Raw genomic sequence first — 17,241 nt, forward strand, 5'->3', positions numbered from 1 at the left:
TATATATATATATAGTATTGATTAGAAAAAATAAAAATGAGGTAACTTATTTATTTTTTTATAACGTAATAAGTGTGAGTACCATGCTTATTTTAGACACTCAATTTTAGAGGAGCTGACATCAAGGCAAAACAATTAGTATTTTGGGGAGTACTTTTATTTCGTAATTATGGTAATAATGTTGTATTTTTCTAAATCTCTTGCATTTGTCAAGATATCTTGTTATTGCAATTAGAATATGATTATTTTGGCTCATTTATTTAATTTTATTATCTAGAAATAAAAGTGAATGATTTGCATAGTTATACTTATGTATTACACATGCATGTTATAAAAGATAGTTATTGGATGATATTTAGAATGTAAACGAAATGATTTATATTATGCTTGTATGTGCATGCTTGACTATAATAAAACACCTCTTGATGGTATTAGTGAGGAAACACTAATGTAACCATGCACGTAAATGAAAAATGATATTGATATTAAAATTGAAGTACCTTAAGTGATATAATTTTTGGACGGTGCCTCCTGTGACGGTTATGTAAATATTAAATGAAATTAATTTTGTATTGATATAGACTATTTGAATAACTTGCTAAACATTTGTATTGATTTATAAAGAAGATTAACGAACATGTATATTGTTCTTTTTCTTTGTATTGCTGTAATTTAGGAATTTGAGTATTCAATGACTCATTTAGCTCATTATTATTTTAAACTAACCTTTCAGGTTAATTAAGTAATTGAAAATGAACGATAGAAAGGAAAATATTTATAGATAACGCAGACAACCATCAACGATGCAAAAATTAATTTTAACGGCTTAAGTTAATTTGATTATTGGCTCTTTCTTCTGTTAATAACAAATTAGAGAAAATGAATAGCAAAATTTTTAAATTCACACTGTCTGACTATCTTTGCCTGCCTTGGTTAATTCCAAGCCTCGGGGCGGATCCTGACTTTTGGAGTCCATTGGGCTTTGTTTTTTTTTTGTAACTGAGGAGGAGAGGGAACGGTTATCAGTTATTAGAGTGTGCACTTCAACAGGTGGGAACAGGTGAGACGTTACCATTTAATTTATAATTAATTTTCCTCTTCTTTTATTTTACAGCAACATATGCCGCCCAATTCTTTCTTATCACATAACAAGTACTACGTTTCTAACTTCTAAAATGTGAAATATGCCTTTTGGTGCATTGGTAAGGTGGCATGCATGTAAAAATTGAAGTTTAGGTGCTTGATATGTAAATAGATATGAATTGAGTGGTATATATGTAAATCTTCCTTAAAAAAATATAAAGCTTGACTGCTGTATCTCGGACAATTTTATTCCTTAAATGTTCTGTTATTGTTCACCGACTTCATTGGTCTGTTCTCTGATTGGATAGTGAACCTTCTGTGTGTGAAGAAAGTTCATGCTTGAAGTTCTTATTAGACAAACGGGATGCATGTTTGGGTCCTTGGATTCCTGGAAGGTGACCTCTTCAAATTCTACTGATTTCAATTTCATTTTGGAGATAACATGTTGAACAATATAATTTGAACTTATTCACAATGTCCCCACATCATTTCTGTGATTAATCTATTATTTTTGATAAGCATCACAGCCTCTCGTGGTATATTCAGGGATAGCTTTGAAGATGAACTTCGATCTTTTGATGGAAGCAAGGATGATGGGCTTATGCCATGCGTGTGGGAAGGGCAACTTGCTAGTTTTCCACAGGTAGTGTCTTTAGTTTGGATGCTTTTTATGTTTTTGGCATCTGTTCCCTTTCTAATATCTGCCAACTGTTCTGAAGGTATATATCTTGCAATTGTATGCAGAAAAGTAAATAAGAAATCATTGAACGTATTTCCATTGGGATAGTGATTTTTGTTCTTTTTCATTGCTGGATATAAAGCATATTTTGACTTGATACTATTTTGATATTTTCTTTAATAATTTTGAGTATATTTCAAAATCAGTTTTTTAGTCATTTGTGTTTTGTATCCATTGGCATCAAGTTTTGAATTGTTTAATTCAGAATTGGTGATAAGAGTGTATTCTTGAGCTTGGGTTATGGTTTGCTATTGAAGTGTTCCTTAACTTAATTAACATCATAATAATCTCGTGCATGCAGCAATGGCTGCACTAATTAGGTTTCTTTGCTTTTCAGACCTCCACTACATATCTGTTTGGTTATTTCTTTTTTATTGCTTTCTAGAATTTTTTTTTTTTTGCTGGGAAGCTGTTTTTTTGCAACTGGAGCTGCCATTGTGTGTTAGCTGTAAGAAAGTTGCTGTTTATCTTTTCGGAAAACAAAATTTTTATAATAACCATAATTTCTTTCCCCACAAAATCCTTACAATTACTTTTACACAAAGCTGGAGCCGCCTCAAACAGTCCCTAAATACAAAATGACTAACGTTATTCTAATTAAAATAAAGTGGTATCAGCTGTCAACCTGTATGAAATTATGTGACGTCATTTTAGTAATGAAAATTTTTGAAGTCATCGATCTAATTGGTGTTATTGTGTTATGTGAGTTTTACAATGGAGGATGAGATCTTTATTGCCCGTTTTATCTGTTGATCAGAAATAACTCCATTTCTTTGGTATTTGGACTGCTTTTTTTTTTCTTAGAATCTGTCATGTCTGTTTGGTTCTTGTTTCCTTTTACTAATGTGGACAATTTTTTTTATTTGTTGAAGCCATATTCGATAAGCCAATTGTTAGTCAATCAAAGGCTTTTGTGCTTTGGTGTTATCTTTTCCTGTCAGGTGTGTGCCAGTTTTGACAAATTTTTTTTTCATGCTGTTCTGACATTTCTAGTTTAATTTTAGTTCATCTTAAACCACTTTGTAGGATGATGGTGGGAAGGCCTTGCTTCTCTCTAAAATTGACAATTGCCTAAAAACCGGAAAGAAGCAATTTTGGTATTTGACCAGTATTATCAATGCATGTGTTGCTCTCCTGGCTGCTTTGAAGGTCTTAAATATGCCACCTGCTGAATTGTGTGATCTAAATAACTCTTATAAGTTCTATCTCTTTTCATGGCTTTTTTTTTTTTCAGGCGATGCTTGGTGCACGTGTTCAAAGATGCGGGCCTGATATTTTAAGTGCTTTTCAATCAATCTTTCTGGTATATATTCTTCTGTAATTTAAATATATTCTCTCTCCCTCTCTCTCTTGTTTTTTATTTCTCTTTATCCACCTGCATGCATGCATTCATTCATTACTCTATATAATATATGCATCTCCGAACTACAAAAGTAGAATCACATGAATTAAACTCTCAAAAACGAACAGTGAGTTCTATCATACATAATGTCCATATCTTGATAAGCTGACATAAATAGTGCTTGTAGGATTACTTAAATATGCGCTCATGAGTTGAAAATATTTGCATATAGACAGATGAGCATGCTAACATGTTTCAATTCGTCCACTCATTAATGCATTAATTGATAAATGCATCAATGAATGCAGTTTGCGGTTACATATCTTCGTTCAGCTTCGACTGTGCAGTAAGCATTCACACATACGTTTAATTGCTCATGCATGTATATATTCACATGCACATTTGTTCTTGCATGAAGTTATCTATCCTTGCACTGTCATGGGCATCACTTGCTTCTGGACCGGATGCGGGAATTTCCTGGCCGTGTGGACCAGTTCAGTCAGGAAGCCCTGAGGGCTGGCCAACCCTCTTTTTTCTTGGGATTGCCGCTTAACTGGAGTGGGCCCAATTGTTAGTTACTCTAGGTTTATATATGTTGCTTTTGTTGTGTTTTAGGTATTAGCGAAATTGATGGTTGCGAGAAACATGAAACACGAGCCTAAAAATACATATTTGAAAGCTCCATAGATATGTTGATGCAGATCATGAAGTCGTGAGTGACCTTTGCTGGTTCCAGTTAACACGCGATAGCCTAAATGATTAAAATTTATAGATTTTTTTTTTAATTAACAAGAGGCAAAAAAAAAAAAAAAAAAAAAATTTGTTTTGGAGACCCATGGGGTCCGACACAGTGGTTCCAAAAGCCATTGTAGTCAATTTCTCAAGATATCGGTTTGTTGAATCCTCAAGGCAAGGCATTGTATTCTTAAAGCACAAAGAAGGTGATGGAAATTCTCAAGAACTCATAAGGCTAAATTTTTATTGAATTATAACTCAAAAAGTTCCACTCATCACATTTGAATTAGAAGACCCTTTTTCCTATTTATCTTTATAGGCTTAGTCAAGATAAAAATGTCTACCCTTGAAGAAATAAGAAAGCAGCTAATATGGTGTGCACATAATATGCTTTTATGCGTGATGATGTGTTGCAAAAGCCCATGGTGGAAAAGTCAATGTTCTATTGTTTTGCAATGTAATCAGTCCATCTTGAAAACCTTCACACAGTGCGTGATGATGGATGTAAACATGCACTCACATGATACTTGATTTTGATTTTAAATTTTGGTCCATAAGCCTGGCAAATTAAATGGAGGAGTTCTATTATCCCAAAAGAAGCACATTTCTTCCTTGAACTGAAGAATATGCCTATCCATATATAGGGATTGATGCAAATGAAAAGATACATTCTTTGTATATGAGTGTTTTTACCTCTGTGTGCACGTGTATTTATTTATAGGAAAATTTACATACCTAGCGCACAATTGTTATGTATTTACATATCTCACACCCACCCCCAAACCTTCACATTTACATGCATAGCACTTTGGTGCTTTAAACTTACGTATATTAAACTTACGTATGAAAATGTGCATTTCACTTTTAGAAAAAGTGGTAATAGTGGTTTGGTGTGATATTGAAGATTTATGTGCTATGTATAAATATGAAAGTTTAGGTATGAGTTTATTAAATTCATAAGAATATGGTGTGTTATGTATGTAAATGCCTCTTATTTATAATCTGGGTTATGATGCTAATCATGCTTACTTTATTTTTCTAATCTGTTTCCCTCTGAAAAGGGCATTTTGGCTGAAGGTGAAATCACTTCAGCTCAGCGGAGAGCAAGTGCCGAAGGACTTGGGCTGTTAGCTCGTCTTGGGGGTGACATCTTTACAGCTAGGATGGTCTGTCCACATAAATCCTTGCTGTTCTGTAGTTCTCATTGTTTTTTTATCAGTATGAATGCATTTATAATGTTAAATTTTTTGAGGTCTGGTACCCATTGCATATTTTTGTCGTGACAAGTTTTTTGTTATTATTTTTTAGAATGTCTATAAAATGATTATCTAGTAGTCTCACCGACCTCTGTTAATTTCTCTAGTGACACTAATCAAACTGTAACATATGGGGTATTATTCAAGCTGATTCTGCATCAATCAGTTTATTCAACGCTTTATCTTAGTTCAGGCTTTTATTTATTTTGATTAGACAAAGAGTCTACTTGGGGAGCTTGTATCAACAACCGATTCAAACTATAGTTGTTCTATTGCACTGTCATTGGGTTGCATCCATCGCAGGTAATTCATTGATGCCTTAGTCCGCATGCTTTTTCATTCATTATTTGTCATTACTTTCTCTTTTTCTGCTTCCTTCAAACTTTAAGGCTTGTTCATTAGTGTGATTTTTCAATAACATCCTGCTAATAACAATTTGGATTCTTTTCTAGTTGTCCATTCATTTGGCGGATTCCCCATGCGATTATTTTAACCATAATTCAAAAAAAATTAATTCAATTCTCCGATTGAAAGTGAAAATTTCTTTCTGGAAAATCGGCTAATGCTTAATTCAAATGTTTTGTTAATCTTTCCAAAGAAACATACCTGGTAAGTAAAATATCTCTGCGTGATCTTAAAACTTCCTCAAATAAGCATGAATAAACATTTTTGATGCACAGTGGAGATCAAGGTCTTTGATTTACTGCAACCATTCTTGTTATCATTTTGCCATGATATCATTTCTATGCAACACGAATGTAGATGTGGATGAATTACATGATTTGTATTCTTGATGATGGCAGTGATGTAGTTTATTAGTGTCACGAGTTTGAGATGATTTAGGGTTGGTTCTTGGGATATTTTAGAAAATGGGCCCTTGGTAGCGTGGATAATTAACTTGAGTCATTGGCTTGCAAAAAGAAAAAAAAAAGGAGTTAGTGTCGTCATAATCAACCAAATTGTCAAGCGTGAAGGTTATAGAGAATCGAAGGGCAAGTAGACTCAACCAAAATCATGAAAATTAAATCCTGGGAGTAATTATTACAGACAGGTATAGAGAATAAATAAGGATGACAAAGCAAGAGAGTAGGTGGATTTTACTTTTTAATAGGAGAATGGATGAGGTTGCTGTGTGTATGAGAGCAACCTATTTTTGTGAAGAGTTTGGAGAATAGGCGGGCAAAAATAAACTAGGAAGGTATAAATCTGAATCAGAAAATTATGAAACCTAAAATTATTGATTCAGTGATCAAATTTAGATTTGACTGCTTATTTGCAGCATGCAAAGCTATGAAGTTGAATCAGAAAATTATGAACTTCTTCCTTGTTAATATAACCTGAAGTTTTTACTATCATTGGAACGGTTTTAGCTAACAAGCATTACCGTAGGAGATAATTGTCCAAGATTTGAGTCTAAGACTAAACTATGGTATCATCTCCATTACCGTAGGAGATAATTCTCCATTAAGGGCAAGAAAACTCAGCTTCAACTTGACAATTTGAAAATTAACTCTGAAATAACTTTTCCTAGTAGAATTATTGGGTAATTATAGGCAAATACCTATTAACACCTAGGCCACTTAGTGGCTAAATTTCCCCTAAGAAAGAAATAAAAGAAAAGATTTACTTTAATAATTAATTAGCTGTAAAACCCTTCCATATTAACTATAATAATAATTATGCTACGTGTGACCCAATTTTGGGCTGTTTCCGATATCTGAGTTATATGTAGTCAATCCAGGTATGTCAAAAGCCAGGATTATAACCCCGGGCTCACCGGGAAACTCACAAATAGAGCACAAATCCCATTTTTTAAATTAAGCTGATTAAAAATATTATATGCCAGTCAAAGGCTTAATTGATGTATGATTGCCCTTCTTATGGTTGTAAAATTATATCGATTAATCCAATCAGCGCAAAACCATCACACTAATCAAATTATGTTGGTTATAACCTCCGACTCTCGAGGAAACTCAGAAATAGAGCACTAAGTTTCATTTTTCAAATTAAATTAATTGACAGTATTATATGCCACTCAAAAACTTAATTGATTATTGATTATCCTTTTGATGGATGTAAATTTATCTTGATTATTCTAGTCAGCACAAAACCAGCACACTAATCAAATTAAACCTATTTAATTGGGCTGCCAATGATTGCAAGTCCCATCTTAACCAATTGGGGTCTGGGCAAAGCCAATAAACTACCACATCTAATGTTGAGATTTTTAATGCATGTAAGCTCCAGTTTAATTATTGTGTGCTTTTTAATAGAAGTAAGCCCTAACTCAACCTAAACTTGAGCCTATTTTCCTGCTAATAAGCCTAACATTTGAAATTGAATCCAAGAACTAAATCAATACAAACTACAAATTCAATGCATATCAAACATATTTCTTCAAGTCTAGTTAAAATTTGTGAAGAAGTTTGTTATGCACTTATGCTTGTAACTCAACTGGGCCAGGCGGGACTGATCGAGCAATAAAAGAGTGGCCCACCCATATTGTCGAAGAGTCGAACGATTCAGGAGGAGCATCAAGCGGGGTAGGGAGCAGCGATTGCACGATCCAACAAGTTGGGAGCAGCGACGACACAATTCATCAAGCAGGAAGCTGCTACTAGACTATCTAGTGAATGGGATGGCCCCGTGAGGGCTTTAATCTCGCATGCATGGAGGAGAAATTAGAGGCGTTTGGAGGAAAAGTTTATGGGGGAAAGTTTGAAGTGTTGTGAGAAGATTATATTAAGGCTAATAACTAATGGTTTGCTTTTTCTTTATGCATATTTTGTTAACTGCAGTTTTTCATTTCTTTCTGTGGTGTCCATAGCGCCGTCTAGGGTTGTGGGAGAAACGATCTAACTCTTGAATAGTAAATCACCCTTGTATCTTGTTTTTCTTTGATTTTCGTAGGAGTAGCCCTCGTTTGAGTTATTCCACATACCTATTATTATTTCATCGATGTTTGCTTGCTGATTTTGGTTTTGGATTGTATCCAATCAGTTTTAGAAGCAAGTTCTTGGAGGGATGACAATAAAGAAAGTGGATGTGCTAGAAGAAGTTGGGCAAATCAAATCGAGAATGGAAGAAAGGTTCGCCTCTATGGAGAACACGTTTTTTTCCATAGAGAGCTGAATGGTGGACGGATTCGAGAGTATAGGAGAAATGTGAGAGATGATGAAGAAGCTCTTGGAGATGCAGTCTAAGGCCATACCGACCGCTCAAGTTGATCAACCCTTGGTTAAGAAATCCTTGATCAGATCAAAAGGGAAGGAGATCGAACGTGATGACAACGAGGAAGACCTCATTTACCACCAAGAGTGCCCCCCTAGGACTCCAAGAGGAGGGGGAGTGGAGACTTCCTGGGGTTGGGTCGAAAATTGGAAGAGGGATGGTGCCAGGGGCTCGAAAGAGCATTGAGGATGAAGGAAGGAATCAGGAGTGGGGTATGACTATGATCGAAGGAGGGAGTTTCAACTGAGATACATGGGGGGAAACACCGGAGGAAGAGGAAGTGTTGGTGTGGAGATGCAAGGGTCAGAAAACTGAAGATGCCTATCTTCGAAGGGGAAGATGCACATCGGTGGGTGTATCAGGTGGAGGGATACTTTGCAGTCAATGGGTTAGTTGAGGAAGAGAAGCTTATGACGGCAAGATTATGTTTGGAAAGAAAAACTTTAGCTTAGTTCCCGTGGATGGAGTGAATGTATCCAGTGCACTAGTGAGGATTTAAGGATTGTTCGTTGGAGCGTTTCTGAGTCATTTTGGATGGACACTTACACGAGTAATTCTATACTCTAAGGAGGGAACTATTAAGAATACAGGGAGAAGTTCGAGCTTTTGTCAGATAGGTTGAGGGGTATTTTCTATAGCAGGACTAGAAGGGAAGTTCTTGAAATGCTTGAAGCCTGAGATGCTAGCAACCATTCGACCCTTAAGACCGTGTGGATTAAGGGAAATTATAGATCTCCCCAGGATGATGGAGGACAAGAAACAAGTGAAAATGTCAGCAAAGATGACAGCACAGGAGGATTCTACAAGAGTGCCTTGACAATTATGATACTGAGGGCTCCGACGATGTTATTTCAGAAAGAGACGCCGAAGGAGAAGAATACAGGGACCTGTCTCGAGGAAAATTTCAAATGTCTCACCGATGCAGAAGTGTAAGATAAAAGAACAAAAGGATTTTGTCATCGTTGTGACGATAAATATGCCCCAGACCATTGTTGCAAGGATCACGCCCTTCAGATCCTTTTAGTATAGAAGGAGGAGATAGAGGGTGAGGAATCAGAGGAGGATGCAGAGGAGGATGCAGAGGAGGAGCATCTACACTTCGATGTTGCAGAGGTGTCCCTAAATTCGGTGGCGGAATTTACTTCGAATCACACCTTGAAAGTGAGGGGATGGATTGGAAAAGAACCAATTTCGGTGTTGATGGATATTGGGGCCACACATAACTTTATCTCAAATCAGGTCGTGGATCAGTTAGGGTTAGAGTTGGTGACCCTAGAGAGCTTCGACGTCATGATGAGGACAAGGATGGTGGAAAAAAGTCGAGGACTTTTAAAGGGGTTGGTTCTAACACTAAATAGCCTACAGGTGGTGGATGACTTCCTTCCCTTGGATTTGGGCATCACATATGTAATTCTGTTACTAATGTGGCTGCAGAAGCTTGGGGAGATGAAGGTGGACTGGAAATCCCTGACGATGGAGTTCCAGATGGAAGGTAGGAAGATGATGCTAGTTTATGCAAAACCATGGTGTCGCTTAAAATGATGATGAAGTTGATATGATGAGCAACGATGGGCTACTTGGTGGAGTTGCGGAGCATTGGGGAGGTCTGAGGTCCAGGGTGGGCAATTTTTTCCGGAAGGGTCCAACAACTCCTATAGCAGTTTATGATTGTCTTTCAGCTGCGAAACGGGTTACCAATCCCGAGGGAGCACGAGCACGCTATTACATTGAAGGAGGGGGGTCCTCCTATTAGATTCAGGCCATATCGGTATCCCCAGATTCAAAAGGATGAGTTAAAAAAATTGATGCGAGAGATGTTTGAGGTGGGGATTGTCAGACCTAGTGTGAGCCATTTCTCCAGTCTAGTCCTGTTGGTGAAGAAAAAAATGATAGTTGGAGGTTCTGCACGGAACAAGGAGCCAGTGTTGGATTAATTTCCTATTCTTGTGATGAGCTGCTAGATAAGCTTTATGGGGTAGTCGTTTTCTTGAAAATTAATCTTAAGTCGGGATACTACCAGATTAGGATGAATCCAACGGATGTGCACATGCCAACATTATGACACACAAAGGTATTTATGAGTTCTTGGTGATGCCGTTTGGTCTCACCAACACCCCGACCACATTTTAGTCCCTCATGAATAAGATTTTTCAAACTTAGGTCAGGGAATTTGTCCTAATTTTTTTTGTAACATTCTGATCTACGGTCGTACAAAGAAGGAACATGTGGAGTACATGAGGACAGTTCTTGAGAAGTTGAGAGAGCACCAGTTCTACCCAATTCGAAGACATTTTCCTTTGCACAGTTACATGTGGAGTACCTTGGGCTTGTGGTGATCAGGGCAGGAGTACCAGCAGATCCATCCAAGGTTGAGGCTATGATTGACTGAACTTTACCTAGGAGCTTGAAGGTGTTGAGAGGATTACTAGCTCTCACTTGAGACTACCGAAAATTTGTGAAGGGGCACGATACGATAACATGACCACTGACGGAGCAACTGAATGAAGACAATTATATATGCGTGGAAGCCGCAACACAAGCCTTCAATTATTTGACGAGAGTAATGACCAGTGTAGTATTAGCACTTACAGATTTCAGTAGACCATTTGTGTTAGAGACAGATGCATTAATGTACGGATTGGGAGCAGTTCTCATGCAGAACCAACGACTGATTGCTTACTTATGTCAGATGCTCCCCACTAGGGTGAGGCTCAAGTCAGTATTCATGCAAGATTTGATGGCTATTATCTTGGCCATTCAGTAGTGGCGGCCTTACCATTTGAAATGACACTTTAATTTAAGAACAAATCAGAGGAGCTTGAAGTATCTGTTGGAGCAGGGGATGGTGACTGAAGAACATTAGAGGTGTCTATCCATGTTGCTAGGATACGATTTCTAGATCCAGTACCTGTCAGGGTTCAACAATAACGCCGCAAATGCTCTATCAAGGAAGGTGAAGGAGCCCTAGCTGACGATCTTATCAATACCCTTTGTCCTCGATTGGGAAGTGCTGAGGCGGGAGAGCGAGCTAGATGAAGGACTTAGAAAGATACATACAGAGTTGCTGCAGGATCCAAACAATTTTTCGGGATGTCTTGAGGGGACAACAACTACTCTACTAGAGACAATTTGCACTACCAAAAGCATCATAGCACATCTCCAAACTATTGCAAGAGTGTTACGGTTGCGCAATCGGGGGGCACTTTGGGGTGCAAAGTACTGTTACGATATGTCTTCTATGTCTCTGTGCATTGCAAGAGTCGGATGACTCAGCAAGAGCAAGAGGCGGGGTAGAGAGAAACGACCGCACTATCCAGCAAGCGGGAAGCAGCGACTGAACGATTCAGCGAATGGGAAGGGTCCATGAGGATTTAATCATGTATGCAAGGAGGAGAAAATAGAGGAGCTTGGAGGGAAAGCTTGGGGGGAGGGGGAGTTTGAAGTGTTACGAGGAGATTATTTTAAGGGTAATAATATTCAGTTTGTTTTTCTTTATGCATATTTTATTGGTTGCAGTTTGTTTTTTTTTTTTTTTTTTTTGTAGTGTCTGTAGCGACGTCTGGGGTTTGGGAGAGATGATCTACCTCTCGAACAGTAGATCACACATGTATCTTGCTTGTTTTTCTTTGATTTTCGTAAGAGCTGCCCTCATTTGAGTTATTCCACATAACTATTAGTATTTTTTGGCCATTCGCCCGCATCGTATCAAAGTTTTGGTCACATTCTTTTTGAAAAGATTCTATATTTTGCTAATCAGATTCTTTAGACATTATGGTTAAAAGTCCTCTGACGCTGGTAAACTACGTATGCATGGCTAAGATGTTGAATCCTATGATCTTGATCAAGTCTACCTCCATATAGTCATCCATTCACCATCAAGTCAATGCAAGTCTAAATATTAAATTGTAGCCTAAATCGAGCCTGATTTTCCATCCTAATTGAAAAGTTAGAGTAATTTTCTACAATTTGGAGGGGTAATTAATTGTGCGGGCTTGCTCCCATAGAAGATCCAAATAAATCGTGTGTAATATTTAGAGAAAATTTGGTTAAAATAAACATATGCTACCTTAGGTTAAATTTCCTTTGGGTTCTAATTTCGCATGTTATGCATATTTTCTGTCAATACAATTTGTTTGGTGGAACAAAAAAAAAAAGAAGTTATGGGCATTAATACTCTCCTAACTATTCGTGTGTGGCCATCATTTTAGTTCCCGGGTATCAAAGTGCTCCACTTTAGTTCTTGACTTTGCAAAATTGCCTCAAAATGGTCTTTCATCTGGTAATTGTGACACAAATTTGATCTAATTTTGTGCTTTGAATATACGCATTTGATCTCAATTTATTTTTTTGGGGGAACATTTTGCATTAATTTTGTATAATCAAGGGTTTATTAGGAGAATTAGGCGGTTTCAAACAAACCGATTTTGCCGAAAAGCTCTTTTTAGTTAATTTTTTGGAAATAGTTGAACCTTGTACATTAAATTAGTGACATTATTATGGTATGTCTTCTATGAAATGACATTGTTATGATAGTATAATATTATAATGTTTTTTATTATACTTATGCTTTCATGCTTACGACCTACATGTTAAACTGTAGTTTTGTTTTTTAATTATCTGCTCAATTTTCTTGTTCTCTATCATGCTAGTATGGTATGATTTGTGTGTAGACTTGTATGGTTCATCCGGGCATGCACATTATTTTTCTTTCTTGCATATAATCTTATGTTATTACTGATCGGGGCAATGAGTACCGGGGCAGGTAACCGAGTGTGTCTATGTAAAGCTTTTGCACAATAGTTGAGGCGGTTTGTACATATTTTTTGGGTACATATTTTTATTTTTTTGGATTTAGAAACTATGTATAATTTTCATGTTTTGGGTAATATGATTTCCATTCCCCTGAGTATGTATTTCAAATGTAAAGTATTACGTATGTTACGGTGATCTAGCTAGAAAACTTCATCACTCACTGGGTTGTGATTATAAAAGTTAGGATGTGTTTGTGAGAGTTATTGTAATCAAATTGTCGGTCTCTATATCACCACGATTGGCCCTAACTCGAGGGTTAGTTGGGGTCTTACGGAAAATTGTTACTTTGTTTTTTTCTGCTTGCTAACCGCCTCATCTACTATCCCTCCACCTTCCATTTCTCACCGATCGCCACAACCACGCCGAGATCCAATTTAATTTGAGTTTGATTGTTCAATCTGCTGTTAATTTTCTTTCCAGTGTGTTTGGTCTATTCGTTTATTTGCTTTAGTAGTAATTTTATTTTTTTTTCCATTGTGGTTTAGATTAAATCTAGTATCATTTTGTATCTGTGCTAGTCTAATCCTAGTTCTATCCTAGGGTTTCTAACATCCGCAAACCCACACCTCGAAACCTTGTCATGTCGTCAAGGAGATAATTGCTGGAAGCCTGATCGTGAGGTCATGACAGGATGCCGTTTCTGAGAAATTTACAAAGAGGTTTACAGTGAATTTTTAGGGAGGATATGCAGTGGGAACCTGCCAACTACAATAGAAGCTTGCTACCTTCGATAGAAGGAAATCTAGATGGGCCACCCTTGTAACTACAGTGACTTGATAGATTGAAGAATTAAAGTGAATCTCTTCCACCACGCGGATTCCAGGGGTGAAGAATCTATATCTTGAAGTTGTGCCCTAAACTTTCTGAGAAGTCAGAATATTGAAAAATATATTTTTCATATTTCAATGACCACATGGATCTGAACAAGTTCATCAAATAACTCTGTACCTTGAAATGTGTCATTGTGTTTTAGATCGTCCCAGTAGACGAGATGCGAAACAAGCATCCAACATGTTAAAAAACTTGCATTATTTTTTATGGGAAAATTTGAAGAACATACATAAGCATGAGGGAACAGATGAGTTCACTACCTGATCATAGATAAACTATGAGATGCAACGTCGGTTTCTACCCTCGCACTACTGACTAGTGTTCAGTCCTCAGTTTCTAAGGTGGATTGACCACATCATCGAGTAATCATGACCTCTTACAGGCAGGTTTCAACTCAAGAATCTTATAGCCAGAGTATGCACAACATCTAAGCCAACCCTGCATGAGGAGAACTGATTCAAAATAGAGAACATTGGAGCGAACCAGTTCCTAAAACTATTCTATCTAGCAAGTGTTTCAAGTGCAATGGATTTAGGTATATTGAAGCTGATTGCATAACCAGAGGAATGATATATTTCACTGAGCAGAGAGCAGTTAAAGAAATAGATAATGACACAATAGATAAGAAGACGAATAATACGAAAGTGGAGTACCATTTGCTAGACAACGAGGAAGAGATGCCATCAATTTCAAAGGAGCCCAAGAGATAGAAATTTGAGCTGAGTTGGCAGTAACCTTTCTAGAAAGTTGTGAGTTTGATGTAATGAGCGTTCATTCAAGGTATGTGATTCTGGTGTTTTGAGCTATCATTTTGCAAGTGTTGAGAGGAGCATCAACATGGCTGATATTGAATGTCTAAAAGAGCCATGAGTTTGATGAGTGAATATCAGAAACAGGGCAACTCCAAATAAAAGAAATGAAGGCTTTTTAGATTTATAGGATACTTCTTGAGTTGGTCTTGCTGAGGTAGGTGTTATACGTCTGAGTTGAGACTCTTTTGAGCCTCTTCTGAAAGCTTATAAGATTTCATTTGGGTATTAAAATTATTGCAACATTGTACCTTCGACTGAGGATCGAACTAAGACGGATGAACTGCAATGTTGGAGACCACCTCGAGATCTATGCGGGAAGGAACATTATACACTGGGATCTAGGTCCTTTCAGTTTTGTGTGTTCTAACCTGCCAGAGATGTTGTTCCAGATTTTGTCCCTTTTGACAAACTTGTTTAGCAGATATATCCAACCGAGTATGAGTGGAATAAACAAATTACAAATCTAGGGACTCGAGAGTTACTTTATGAAAATCCACATCGATGTGCTGCTTCAACTCTGATTGTGCCAAAAAATGATAGATTCTTATTCTATTCGGATGAGCTTTTGAGTGATAACACCTACAAGATCGACTTACTAGGATAATACACTATTTTTCGCTATCTATAGCTGGGCCGACCTGACGTTGTACTACGAGGAGATAAATGTTTTGATGGATGAGGTCGATCTCCCTCAATCCCAGGAGATTGACGCATAGCGACAAACTTGCTTGCGAACGAGCCTTGATGTTGAAAGTCAAAAGTGCAGACTCGGCCATGCCTGGAGCAAGGGTGTCGTTCTCGTCCCGGCGCAACAAATGTTGTATGTCGACCGTCTCGGTCTAGGTGGCAGAAGGATCGAGTTGTCTTCCCTTTCACATGGTTCCCTCCAAATATGACCCTGTCCTCTTTGCCCTATTAACACACGCGCGCGCACACACACACACACACACACAATACATACATATATATACATACACATATATATATATATATATGAAAAGACTAAGGGCTGATTTTATTGAAATAGAAAAGATATATAAAGGTTCTATGAGAAGGCCCAATAGAGGCACTTTACCCATACGATACCAAGTACAGTAATACCTCAACAAAAAAGATACAGGTAAACTCAAAAAAATTTCAAACATGCAGAAAACAAGTAGCTTGAGATGAACCAGTTTAGTTCTGCCTCGTGTCATTGTCAGGACTAACCAAAGTATTATACATTAAGTTTTCAAGTTGGAGTGTGCTCCCAGCCTTCTTCTTCCGCCGAGAAGTGTAAACTTGTCATTCTTCATCTGAAGGCTGACTCATGTGATCTTAGGTATGATTAGATATTAGAACCGCAATAGAATGAAAGAAAGTTGTTGCCACAATAATAGGTTCCAGCGTATGTGAAGTATGAATTGTCACCTTTGTACCTGATGCTTCCTGAATAGGAGCTGCGAGGCCATCCATATTTTCGGTCCGAACATTATCGCTTATAGTATGGTCAGAAGAAGGGTTCCCATGGACAAATACCAACTCCTGTCTTGTGGTGATTCCCTCCAATGTAGATATACATGTGTGTGTGTTATTTGTTATTTTAGGTCTTTTTTTTGCTTGAGTTTGTTTAGGACAACTGTTGGCATCCTTTTCTCCATTCGAGTGCTATATTCGAGGGATTCAGTGATATTTTGATTGTATCCTCTCTCGAGGCGGTGATTATCTTCTCGTATCCCTTTAACATGCTCCCACATCGCTCCTGACCACCCCTTCTCCGCTGCATCTGCCTGGAGCAACCTCTTTTGGCTTTTTTTTTTTACAATTTCTGTTTTCCAATAGCTCATATCCAGTTACCTTGCCGCTTCATCTTTTCTGGCGACGAGGAATGCCCTTATGCATTCTTGGCTGCTGTTCCAGTTATTTCAAACCACTTCATCACCGTGTAGCTAGTCCCAACCCCTCCCAAGTGCTGATTACTGTTCTAGTCCTCCAAGCATGTTGCCATCACTGTTCCAAACTTGAATTTTTGCTGCTGCTACTGTTTTATCCCTTCCCTTTCGCTGCTATCCTCCCGAACAGCTGTGTGACGTTGACATCTGTCGCGCACTTGTTGTTCAATACCCAAAAAACTATTTTCTTGTTGTTTTCTGCTTGCCAACCACCTCTCCCACCATCCCGCCACTTTTTACCCCTCACCGGTCACCACCACCACCTCGAGATCCACTATAATTTGAGTTGGATAGTTGAGTTTGTTGTTATTTTCCTTTATAGTGTGTTAGTTATAATCTTCTAATGGGTTTATTTGTGATTTTATTTATTTTTTCTATGGTGGTTTATGTCAACTCTAGTATTATCTATGATACTGGCGCAATCATGTATGCTAGTGAGATATGATGAGATGAGAATCAACTCTTCCGA

At 37.5% G+C, this 17,241-nt stretch overlaps 1 protein-coding gene across 1 annotated transcript in view; it reads left to right on the top strand.

Moving 5' to 3' along the window:
- The window catches only part of LOC110028265 (HEAT repeat-containing protein 5B), a 168,556-nt gene that overhangs the window by 80,198 nt on the left and 71,117 nt on the right, over positions 1-17,241 (top strand). The window contains 7 exon segments of the mRNA XM_020730035.1: positions 1,392-1,478; positions 1,630-1,726; positions 2,695-2,763; positions 2,849-2,971; positions 3,057-3,125; positions 4,961-5,065; positions 5,370-5,458. Coding sequence (XP_020585694.1) covers positions 1,392-1,478; positions 1,630-1,726; positions 2,695-2,763; positions 2,849-2,971; positions 3,057-3,125; positions 4,961-5,065; positions 5,370-5,458 — 639 coding nt within the window.

This window comes from Phalaenopsis equestris, unplaced genomic scaffold, assembly GCF_001263595.1.
Source record: "Phalaenopsis equestris unplaced genomic scaffold, ASM126359v1 Scaffold000507, whole genome shotgun sequence".
In the NCBI taxonomy this organism is placed as follows: Eukaryota; Viridiplantae; Streptophyta; class Magnoliopsida; order Asparagales; family Orchidaceae; genus Phalaenopsis; species Phalaenopsis equestris.